General features: G+C 36.7%; 1 protein-coding gene across 1 annotated transcript in view; it reads right to left on the bottom strand.

Annotated features, from left to right (window-relative positions):
- The window catches only part of LOC105842389 (protein NDNF), a 44,184-nt gene extending 31,647 nt beyond the window's left edge, over positions 1–12,537 (bottom strand). The window contains exon 1 of the mRNA XM_038021201.2: positions 11,600–12,537. Within this exon, the coding sequence (XP_037877129.2) occupies positions 11,600–11,604 (5 nt within the window). The 5' untranslated portion in view covers positions 11,605–12,537. The remainder of the gene's footprint in view (positions 1–11,599) is intronic.
- Positions 12,538–12,823: the final 286 nt, after the last annotated feature.

Raw genomic sequence — 12,823 nt, 5'->3', positions numbered from 1 at the left:
TTATAATCTATTTATTACGATTAATTGTTTCATTTTCGGCTAAATGGTAATTTTGATTTTGAGCTGGCAACACCGAATGGAGTTACGTTTGCCATGGCGGGCGATCGTCAAGTCACTATATTCTTTGACAACGGTCGTTCGCGGTGATCATTCCCAAACCTAGAGCCATCTAAATCACTAATTATTATTGTAATCCCTGATTGTTTTAGTGATCTTACCGTCTGTATAATTAAAATAGTGCAAAGCCAACACTAAACTCTACATATTTCAATGTATCCTGAAGTTTAACGTCCATAATGGATTCCTTCGCTGCTGACGAATTCACGAAGCAACAACCATTTGCGAAAGCCCAGCCTCTCGATGCGTCCATATTACTATATAAAAAAGATGTGTGGTGTCGTGGGACACCGGATAGGAAAGAAGTTCCTTATTATAAAAATATTAATTTGAAGTTTTATTCGAGGTATAATATAATAAAACTGGAGGTTTCGCAACAACCCACGGTCATTTGGTAACGTGCGAACTGATTGTAGTACACTTCATTCACAGTTGTTTGCATAACAGTTAGTGCATTGCGCAAACGAACGCTCTGAGTTCGTGGTCAATGAATGATAAAAAATATGTTATTCTTTGTACGTTATTACAAAGTTAAGTCATACACTGTGTGCATTACTAATTTGTACGTTATTACAAAACTAAGTCGTACACTGTGTGCATTACTAATAAAAATCTTACGTTACGGACGTTTTTTCCCGGTTAAGAGAACCCTGCGCATCGTCTCATAAGGAACTTCGTTCCAAAAATACATTATGTGTATCATATGATAGGATACTTAGACGATATTACTTTATTTATTAGCCCCAAGGAAACTGTATAAATTTAACAGCACGCGGTACTCATGGTCAGGGCTCAGGCGCCAATCATTTTGTTTAAGAAACTTTTGCTTGTCATTATGAACCTTAATATAAGCATTTATCCGAGCGAACGGCTGTATTTTGTTTCTGAATGCGGCTCTGCCGCTCTGTCGGACTGCAGATGGAAAAATGATGTACGATAAAAGGGTGCGAATCGTGTTCACAAACTCTTTGTTTATTTTGCGCCGAAGCAGTTAGCAGATAGTCTCTTTCTGTCCACTGATTCATGCACGAACCACTGGTTTATTTGATACGATTTTTACTAGCGATACGTTTCTCGGAGTCGGCTAAAATATGTTTGAGTGGAAAACGCTATTTGCGATCGGGGAGTTTGAGCGTTTTTTGAATTGTTTTTGAGTATTTTTTTATGTATAGATTCAACATAACATATAATAATGTAATTACGTAGTCCTACGAACAATTTTGATGAACATAATCATCGCGCCCGTCATTAGTAATGCTAATAAATTACTGACATATTATATAATGGCACTCACGAATCTAATGCTTTATGCACTATCTAAACAATATACTGTAAAATACAAAATTACTGATATTGAATTTTAAAAAATATATACGTATTTTATCAAGCTCGTATTTCCCTTTAAGGCTAGCCAATTTATCACTGTGTTCTAGATATCAGTAGTCCAATCTATGAGCATTAAATCTTTCAACTGTAACCAATTCCACGTACAGGGGTTTAGATGAGAAAAGGATAAAACTTAGGTTAATTAAGTTGTATGGATTTTTTTTCTATCTATTCGTTGGTAATCTGATAGGGCTATTCCAGCTACGCTATGGCTAGTAGGTAAGCTTACGGGGCTCAACCTGAGAGAGTGTGCTAACACTAGGTCTAGCAAGAGGAGTGCTTCACAGAATCTACCACCAGATCGAGATCGCGATCCACTGAGAAGACCCGGCGAGAAACTGAGCGGGCTGATGCATGGGTAGGGCTGCACGCCGAGGTATTTGCCGAGTTCGACGAGTACGATTACCGGGATCCCTAAGTCTGCTCCTAGTGTTAGAGCTGAAGGTGTCTAATGCAAGAGTTATTGGATCTGATGAATCCGTAAGGACGTGTCTAGGGCGACGGCGGTGACTTGCTCCTGCTTGTTCAGGATTCGGGGGGATGGTTAGGTAAGGTTGCACTTCGAACTCTTTGCCGAGATCGACGAGTACGGTTACCGGGGTTCTTAAGCCCGCTCTTAGTATAAGAGTTGAAGGCGATTACTCAATGGGTTATAACATATATGGATACAAAAAATGTACTAGAAATGTTGACGTTTCAGCATCGACAATGGATCTTTGTACTTCATACATCTGTTATTTTTGAAACATTATAGGTACGGTTTGTATTTGATCCAGCTTGTATCATTGTAGGTAAACCGGATGTGAGGGAATCGTTCTTGAAGTCAAAGCGTCAACGATGCAGTTGGAAACAATGTTAATTAAGGCGATGTGGTATTCTAGAATAGTGTCGCCCCGCGTCTTCCTGAGGGGAAAAAACGACTAAGACATTGACCTGTCAATGGATATTAGCGTATTTTGATTACTAAGCCAGGTTTATGTCATTTAATGGTGGCTCACACATATCAAAGTACAATGCTGCGTTATAAAGCATCTAAGGCGCGTTATATGATCATTATTTACCTGCAAAAATCTAAGTTTTTTTGTGTGAAAGCCAATATATGATTTAATTATTATTATTGTATTACTTTTAAAATTCGTTTGAAAGAAGAGTAAAATCTCGCCGGGAGCTAATTAATACAAATAAATCGTTTTAATAAAAAGTTAAAAAATACGAGTTTTCGATCAAACGGGAATTCTTAAGATTCTTTCGTTAAGAGCGAAATATGTAGACGCTTAGATTGGTTATATTAAGATTAAGAAATTTCTAATTACAAAAACACATAGGCAAATTACTTCGTACACAGGATTTAAGTGCGTAATAACACATAAGTTAAGGCTACTGTAACGTCTGTAACTAAACAGATTGTGTTAAGACTAACGATAGGGCTGTCAAAGATAATGAAATAATTACAAAATATACTAGTTTTTTTTTAAGGAAACTATCTCGAAGATGTCGCTTCTAAATACATTCTTATTGGCCGTTGTTTTAATATAGTTTTATGGTTTGGCAGTGCGTGTCACGTCAAGGATTTCTGACAGACCAAGGTTCTTACTAAATATTTGGTATGAAAAAGTAGCTAGTTCAATTTAATAAATTATAACATTCAACCAATTAAAATTTTAGGGAAGCTTGTTCATTGGTCGACTTCTTTTTTTCTTCTCTAACAAAATATTATTTTTTCACACTCAGAAGGAGTCCATGCCTAGTACAAACATTTTAAATGTAATGGCAGGTTCAGATTTTCAACTGTTAATAGTAGCTGATTTTAGTTACTATTTTTTGTAATGTTATTTAGAAGTATTCTGTTTTCATGTAAATGGTATAGTTCTTACCTCAACTGTGCTAAGCTAGAACTATTATCCCGTGTTAAAGAGGTCACTAACAAGTAAGAAGAACATATAATATACCTCAGAAAATAAAAACATTGACTCCAAAGATGCTTCGTTACGAACGCTCTACTACTCTAAGGAACCTCCTACGGGTCCCGCGTGGGTATGCTACGATGGTAGCGACCACCCACTCCTGGTGGTCAGACCCTAACCATTAAGCTTTTACAAAAATAGATCTAATTTTTGTTAAACTGTAAACATGACAACCCTACTATACACACTACTATAATGAAATGTTTATACAACTAATGCACTCTGCGCGTGCTTTCCAACAGTTTCTCCAATATATAATTATTTCCAAACAAATATTTACTAATTAAGGCCAGTACTAAAATAGTTATTATTGTCTGATGTTTGAGAAACGTTTTGAAAATGGAATGCGTATTTCTTTATATGAATGGTTCGTGTTATACTTATTTTCGAGTTAAATTGCTTACTACGGTAGATAAGCAAAGCGGTTCTGGATCAGCTTGGTTTGTTTTAGGCCAGTTGATTCCTTCTTTTTTCTTTTTTTTCCCACCTATGCTGATAGCCTTAATGTTTTTAATAAAGGTTGTTCACATCGTGTTTCCCACAAAGCTTTGACTGACAGTTTTTCACATTTCACGTTAATGTTAGAGCTAAATAGGGTCCGGATGAGTAAATAGCTAAAAAGTAAAGTAAGTAGGTTAATTCCATTTTAATGCTATCCACGATGACGACCTTTTCCATTGTTCCACCCCATTTTTTAAGATAGCATCATTTTTTAAGACGACCGCACTATCATTTGCGCAGTGTGTCGTGTGCAGGACCCTCCCGGAAGAAGCTGTCTAAAGTTGAGAGGCTATGTCAGCTTTACCCTAGCATGTAGGTGAGTTCTCAAAGCTCAAACCGGAGGTGTTACTAACACTGGCCCTAGCAAGAGCAGTGCTTCGCAGAATCTACCACCGGATCAGAAACGCAAGCCACTGAGAAGATTCGCCGAGAAAATCAGTAGGCTGTGTCTATGGGTTAATTCACTCGTCGAGCCCTTCGTCGCAAGCTACGGGTTCGGCAAGGACGGTGACCGGTGCTTGAGGTACCTAGAAGCACCGTTATTGGATCGGGAGGATCCGTAATGACGTGCTTAGGGTGACGTCGACTGTTTACCATTCGGCCCACATGGGGTACGTAATTTTAGATTCCATAGTACACATAAACACACACATATCCTCATGACTTCAAAGTCTCAATTACATTGTATAAGCATCTGAAATTCGCCATATAGTATTTACCAGCGCGGAAACAATAAGCCCTAGTTGGGTAGATGTTTGAGGATCTATTTAAGGTGAAGCTAAGTTGACATCGTCAGGGAACAAGATCTTTGTGCTTGTGATAAAGCTGTCAGTATTTTTATAGTATGTAGCATTCCACAATAGACAACCGTTTTTTTTTCTTTTTTTTTTCTAACGGATGCTACTATCAAGAATGTAATCCTAGGTTATGTAGGAAGCTTTAAAAAAAAATTGACCCAATAATTTTTAATAAAATCAAAGCAAATCATTGGATTTTCGAAAAAAAAAACATATAAGACTGAACTTACAAAATAAAGACCGCGTTTACAAGCATAAAGAGGAAGCCATTGAAAAAAACTAAGCCACCAATTTACGTGCACTTAAGGCGAAGTTTATACAAACTAAAACCTTCCAAGTTTGACGTGACCGATGTTTTGCCGTCACGAAACACGAGGGGCGACAATAAACAGGTGTAAATGCGTCACTTGACACCGATCACATGAACGGGCTTCCCCGTCCTCGCGTTACCGAGGGCCACGTAAGTAGCGTCACTTTAGGACAGCCTTATCGTTTAATACTAATGACATGAATTTATGTTATGTGAAATATTTATTTATTTATGTTTTTTTTTATTGCTTAGATGGATGGACGAGCTCACAGCCCACCTGGTGTTAAGTGGTTACTGGAGCCTATAGACATCTACAACGTAAATGCGCCACCCACTTCGAGATATAAGTTCTAAGATCTCAGTATAGTTACAACCGCTACCCCACCCTTCGAACCGAAACGCATTACTGCTTCACGGCGGAAATAGGCGGGGTGGTGGTACCTACCCGTGCGGACTCACAAGAGGTCCTACTACCAGTGATTTATTTATGTAAAATTTACATCGGCGGTCTTAATGTCTAAGTTATTCTCTATTAGTCAACCGAAGGCAGTGCAGAGCAAATAGTGGTAGGTGCAATGAAATTTATATTAAATTACAAATACATACACAAAAATATATACATACCATACATAACACAAATACATACACACACACATTGATTATCATAATCATTTTGTGCTGCCACAATGATATACTGACTAATTTAACTGACTCGATAGTTTAGTAGATAGCGCCCCTGACTGTTGCGCTGAGGGTCGTGGGTTCGATTCCAACATCGGGCAATCATTTTGTATTATCTATATATAAGTGCATTTATTATCTATATACGTATATATTGAAACGTAAAACGCACGTAAAATGAACTTATATTTCAAGGTGAGTGGCGCGCTTACGCTGTAGATGTCTATGGGCTCCGGTAACCAGAGCCAGAGAATAAAAAAATAAAATAAAATACACGGCCCACTGAGTTTCTCGCCGGATCTTCTCAGTGCGTCGCGTTTCCGATCCGGTGGTAGATTCTGCGAAGCACTGCTCTTGCTGGGGCCAGTGTTAGCAACACTCCCGGTTTGAGCCCCGTGAGCTCACCTACACGTCAAGGAGAAGTTGAAATAGCCTCTCAAGGCTATCAGAATAGGTAGAAAAAAAAGAGTTGACACGGGTCAGCATAATTAGCATTATAATGAGAATAGTATTATTTTCTGTTTTCAGTAATTGCTCTTTTCGCATATTTTCTTTCTTAATCACTACTATGTTAATTAAAATAACATATTATAATGAAAACATCAAACGAACATGTCAACTAACAAAATAAAACAACATACAAACACACACATACATAAAACAATTTGTTGCACGAAAATTGTCACATTGCCAAGATGTTATTAACTGTATCGTCAATTACATTGTAACTTAAAAAAAATATTGCTCAATTATTAAAGTTCAAATTCATAGTAACTGATTCTGAAAATAGCAAAAGTACAGTTCCTTCGAGTTTACAAAATGTTCATTGGTCACGACTATGTACACCGCATATTTTATTCTTTCTCTTCCCAGCTATTTATCCCACATGGTGGTGGGGTCAGCTTTCCTGACTTTACTCCTCCACTTCGCTCTGTCTTCGACATCCTCGTCAGCAACATTGCATTCTCTCTTGTCCTTCAGCACTACGTCCCTCCACCTTGTCTTGGGTCTGCCTCTAGGTCTCCGATATATTTATTATATAGTTATATATAGATCGAAAGACACATACTTAATGTTAAGTTTATTTTTAGTGGCTTCAAATTAACTCAATTTGTGAATATGACGTAATTTGGAAATTCAGGTTTCGTTAAATTCTAATTGGTGTAATATAATTTGGTATAAAATTTGTTTGCGCTTATAAGACAGTTTGAATTTTTTATTGCTTAGATGGGTGGACGAGCTCACAGCCCACCTGGTGTTAAGTGGTTACTGGAGCCCATAGACATCTACAACGTAAATGCGGCACCCACCCTGAGATATAAGTTCTAAGATCTCAGTATAGTTACAACGGCTGCTCTACCCTTCAGACCGAAACGCATTACTGCTTAACGGCAAAAATAGGTGGTACCTACCCGCGCGAACTCACAAGAGGTTCTACCACCAAATAGGTGAAGTGAAAAAAAAAATTCAAGTTATAAACTTTTTTCACTTCACCTAATGCTACAAGGGCTGAGCTGGCAGACATTTATCAATGTACTTAGCATTATATAGGATACCTAGAAAATTAGGTTTCATTATTAAAGTGAAAAATTTATTTCGTCTAGCTTTTGTTTTTGTTTTGATTATTAATGATTTTTTAAATAAAAAATAATAAAAGTTATATTTGAAATAATCGACTAGAATACATTAATCAATACACTTTGCAATACCATAGCTTATTGCTATGGTATTTTTAAAATTGTTGTTTCTTCAAAACCACTATGAAAGTAGCGTAGATGATAGATATATCAGAGGCGTCTTTTTCTGATTCTATCCACCTTAACTATCTTCGATTTGAATTATAATTTTACAGACGAAGAAGAAAAAAAGTAGAAAACTAAACCCACAATATTTATATTACACATTCACAAATATCAAAAAAATAGGTGCGGCTATACTGCTCGTTCCTACCACGGAACATTGTCTTCAATTAAATCGAGTTATTCAGTCTTAGAAGACAACTAACTGTACCCGTCCGCTTCGCTGGGCATTTGAAATTAACATTATTATTTCTCAACCCCACAAATATTCTCATCATTAACGCCCCCGCAACTGGTGTAGGGAGTTCAACACCCATATAAATATTAGCCTATCCATTAAGTACATGTATTTTCTACATGGATACTAAGTTTCAAGTCAATCGGATGCACCGTTCAGTAGTTATAACGGAACATCCGTAAAAATTACTGTAGATTTATATATTAGTACAGATTCAGAATTCATTATCGCGTCTCATGACAGACGGCAAAACAAACAAAAAAGAAATTCATATTTTCTACGTAACTTTCAAAAGTGCCATAATTTTCAAAAGGTCAAATAACATGGCAGTTCACATAAATCTGAATTTTTTTTCGAATTCACGAAACTAACTTCTTATAAAATTATTAACGTTCGTACCACACTAAATCTTTCTCTAGTACGCGACAATTTGACGTGTATAAGAAGTTTAAAAAAAAAAAAATTGAACATGATCATAAATCTCGTGTTTATTTTTAATCAGCTAATTTTATCCGTGTTTCACTATAACTGCTGCTATATTTCTCGAACACTCATCCATACAAATAAATCGCATCGTAACTTTCTTAGCTAGATGGTACCATGTAAGAAACTCAAGGAGCCAGCAACCACGTAACAAAATCAACTTTTATTTGTATTTACCGTGAAATCTAAATAACAAGTTGATGTAACGAAGTTTTAACACACGAGGTAAACAAAAATCAAACGAATAGACAAAAAACAAATTGATAACAAATCACGCACGATCATCCCGGCCCGATTAAGGATTCCCTGTGTTATAGATACCAGTGATTGACAAACATACTTATATACGTTTAAATATGTACATGCATAGATAATAAACGTCCAGACAAAGAACAAACAAACCTGTTCTTCACATAATGCTTGCCTGATCCGGGAATCGAACCCACAGCCCATAGCGCAACTGCACCACCGAGTCAATCAACAGACAAGCTATTATTCATATTATTCATAGCTTAGGTGGGTGGAGGCGCTCACAGCCCACCCAGTGTTAAGTGGTTACCGGGGCCCATAGGCATCAACAACGTAAATGCCGCCACCCACCGCCCGAGACGTGAATTGTAAGATCTCCCTTTTAACAGTACAACGGTTGCCTCGCCCTTTCACACCGAAACATATTACTGCTACACTGCAGCAATAGGCAGGGTGATGGTACCTACCCGTGCGGAATCACAAGAGTTCCTACCACCAGTAATTACGCAAATAACAATTTTGCGGGTTTAGATTTTTACTACACGATGTTATTCCTTCGCCGTGGAAGTCAATCGTGAACATTTGTTTAGTACGTATTTCATTAGAAAAATTGGTACCCGCCTGCGGGATTCGAACACCGGTGCATCGCTAGATACGAATGCACCGGACGTCTTATCCTATAGGCTACGATGACTTATATGACTATAAAATGTGAAAATTATATTAGAAATATAAAAATTAATAAATTATTATCCAATTTACCACGGCAATCTATTTACTACTAAAGGTCCCACAGTAGTCGAAATTCGACTATAATTAATTGGAATTGTAAGTTTGTACACTATTATGATTGTATTTTATACATCTATAATCACAAATTTCGCCAAGACTACACTATACAAATATTAACAAAGACAAACAATATTTAATCTATTCTCAATTTGACAACAGACGCCAAGAACAAAAGTTTGACAATAAATAGTATGCATGCGTGTGTGCGTCAAATACATGGTATGTAGTGTGTGTAATGTTTTCTTTATTGATTTAATGTATCTTTTATGCATTATTTAAAAAAAATATTAGCATTGTGCACTTCTTCTTTATGTTCTCTATAAGTGTGGTAAATTTCACACTCCTCCGTCCGCGCAATTTTCGTAAAAAGGGATACAAAGTTTTTCCTTCACGTATTAATATATAGATTCTTACCTACATAGTATTTGGTGTAGTGTTCAATGGTTGTTTAGAAAATCGCTTCGAGCTATAAGACCGCCTTGTAGGTTTTTACGAGACTACTAGTGATGCGCAATAAAGTATACTCAATTTCGACCGTGAACAGCACCAGTGTGCTTAGCGCGAGCTTGTTAACGTCCTCGATAGCGTAAAAGTTAACTCAAATTTGTATGCAGTTTGAACAGCGCCCCTAGCGGCAAACGTAGGTATCAGTTTCAATTCCGAACAAATTTGAGTTAACTTTTCCGCTATCGAGAACGTTAAAAAACTCGCACTAAGCGCATAAGTCTGTGTCGTGTGTTAAGGTCACCGACCACCAAACCAACGTGGTAGAAGAATCTATTTCTCCTTTTTGAAATTGATTTAAAAATAATGGTATTAAAAATATTGGTGTGTCGTTTTTGCTGTCGGTTGTCACAAAATAAAGTTGACATAAGGCGTGTAGCTTCGCTTTAGTTTGGCCCCTGGCTCATAATGTCTCGAATTATGGTATCATAGTAGAGAAAACGTGTTTAATTTTAATTAGCAAGTATGCTAGGGTAAAATTAAGTCATGCGCACCGGTTTGAGCGGTCGGCAGAGTTGCTATACAATGCACCTTTGAGCGTAACTATCACGACGTGGGTGGTGGAATTCACGCTATTATACCAAAGGTTCCGGTAGCCGCTTAACAACACATTGCGGTAGGCAGCGGCCTGGCTCTGCCCCTGGCATTGCTGAGGTCCATGGGCGACGATAACCACTCACCATTAGGTGGGCCGTATGCTCGTCTGCCTACAAGGGCTATAAAAAAAACATAGGCCGTGAGCTTATTCATCTGTCTATGCATTTGTTTTTATTTAGTATAAGCGGCTACAAATGGTTACGGCTTGACGGCAAACCTAGAGCTATAAGAATTATTAAGCCAGCAACTATATTAGTAATTAATTATTAATGATATTTTTTTGGTGAAAAATGAATATGAATATTTTAAATTATACAATTTCAATGTGTAATACGTTAAAAGAATACATCGCTTAAATAAATCTGATAGTAATAAGTAGTAAGATACTTTAAAATTTCAATGTAACGAAATTCTATATTACACACGTATATTGAGAATTTCAATGCTTTACCTTAAATAAACCAATTATTTTAAATGATATTAATTCATTATAGTAAGGATATTAGTTTTAATTTTTACAGTAACGTAATTTTTACTAAGTTTTCTAAATATGTAACCTTAAATTTCTATATAGCCTTTTTTTACATGAGATTGTTAAAATGAAATACAAAAAACACGTGTGGCACTCGGGGACTGCCGCGGTAAAGCTATTAAATAGCATTTTTTATCGACTTATGCAATTATAATTAGATAATAATAATTTAATATTAAAACGATAATAAAATAAATCGAATTTCTTTTATATTACCCCTAGACTACCGCCGTACTGTATTTTCTCTAGCTAAATCATCTAATTTACTAATAAGTAGCTTTTATCTGATTCCGATTCACGACTTAACAACGAATCCCTCATACTAATATTTTAGATGTTTCTAACATTAAAGTAATAAAATGGAATCGCCAATAAAATGGCGCCTTAAAGTGTTCATTGATGATAACTCAATATCTTAAAAGTACGTAGCGGATACTACTTTGGAAATGACCTAACTTTAAAAGATCGACGATTTTCCAATAACTATCCAGCTAATAAATAGGCTAAATTAAAAAAACTCAATAAATAGCATTACCGGATAGTGCTGTAAAAGTGAAGGAAGTGTAAAATTTAAACAAAAAATTGTCTGTTTGAAGTCCAAAATTTTCATCGTGAATCTACGATTTAAAAATATAAAAAAAAATCTTACCCCATATCCGCGATGAGTTTTAAAAGTGCAGTCTGTCCGAAGTCAGAGAGCACCACCGTCGAACGAAACACAACGGGGAAATAGGCGCACAAAATAAAAACACCAACGTTTATAAAGACATATTTGAAATTCAATGCGATCGTGAAAAATGGGTTCGAATCTGAAGCCGAAATCAAGAGCTCGTGTATTTAAATTATGCACTCCTCCGTCGAGCAAGTGGAAGGTTGCATTTTTTATTCGAATACACATTTAATATCTAACATATTTTTTGTTTTGTTGTAAAGTTGATTTTTCCACGGCAAAATATCAGTCGCAAAATCGAACACCACGATGATTAGACCCCAAAAATTTTTTAACCGACTATTAATGACACGTCTTAAAAAAGAATCACCTCGCCTTAAATAGAAAATTTCGTAAAATAGAAGTAAGTAAAGGCGAGGTCGCATTCGCGCTTTTAGCCGTTCACGGAATTTAGAGTATCGTGAATGTGCGTGTCACACGCGCCACGGCCCGACTGCACCGATCATGCGTGTGCAATGGGAACCTAGCGATGCATCGGCGCTATCAAATAAACAAAAACTGCATGACATGACGGCGCGCTGGAACCCGGCCGCCGGGCTTTAACTTACAAAATGTTAATTTTATTACAGATTTCGTGAAAGTGATATGCGGGAGCGGCTCGTATTGGCGTATTCGGTAGGTACAGATGCGGAAATACGCGTGATGCTTTTATTTGTCGCCGTAAGAGCCTCGACGATTGTTTTGTGAAAGTTTTTATTGTTAATACGCGTTTATATTCCGAATTTTTTTTTCTTTTTTTTCTTTTTCTGAACCGAATATCAGATGTAGAATATTTTAAATGGGACTCCATTCCACGACAAAGTTGCATGCGCATTCGATACTCGGAAAGGAACGAGAGGCGACACCAAAAAAAAAAATTTTTTTTTGCTACCGACCTCTTCCAATTTTGTATCCGATCTAGAAGTAAGTCAAAATAAATTCAAAAAAAAGACCGCATTCTTTTTTTAAAACTACATATAAATATCTCTCATCTCTCTAGACGTGCGATAAAACTTTGCATGCGCACGGTAACATGTCAACTTCGTTTTTCCATTAAAAATCGCGCGTACGAAATCCCGAAGCGTTCTGCCTACTTAGGCTTATCACGTTACAAATCGTCTCATGTGCTATTTAATTAATTAGAAGCGAGAGAAAAAAAAAACC

Source organism: Bombyx mori, chromosome 3 (assembly GCF_030269925.1).
Source record: "Bombyx mori chromosome 3, ASM3026992v2".
NCBI lineage: Eukaryota > Metazoa > Arthropoda > Insecta > Lepidoptera > Bombycidae > Bombyx > Bombyx mori.
Note: the sequence above shows the minus strand (reverse complement) of the source record. Positions and strands in the feature narration are given on the sequence as shown.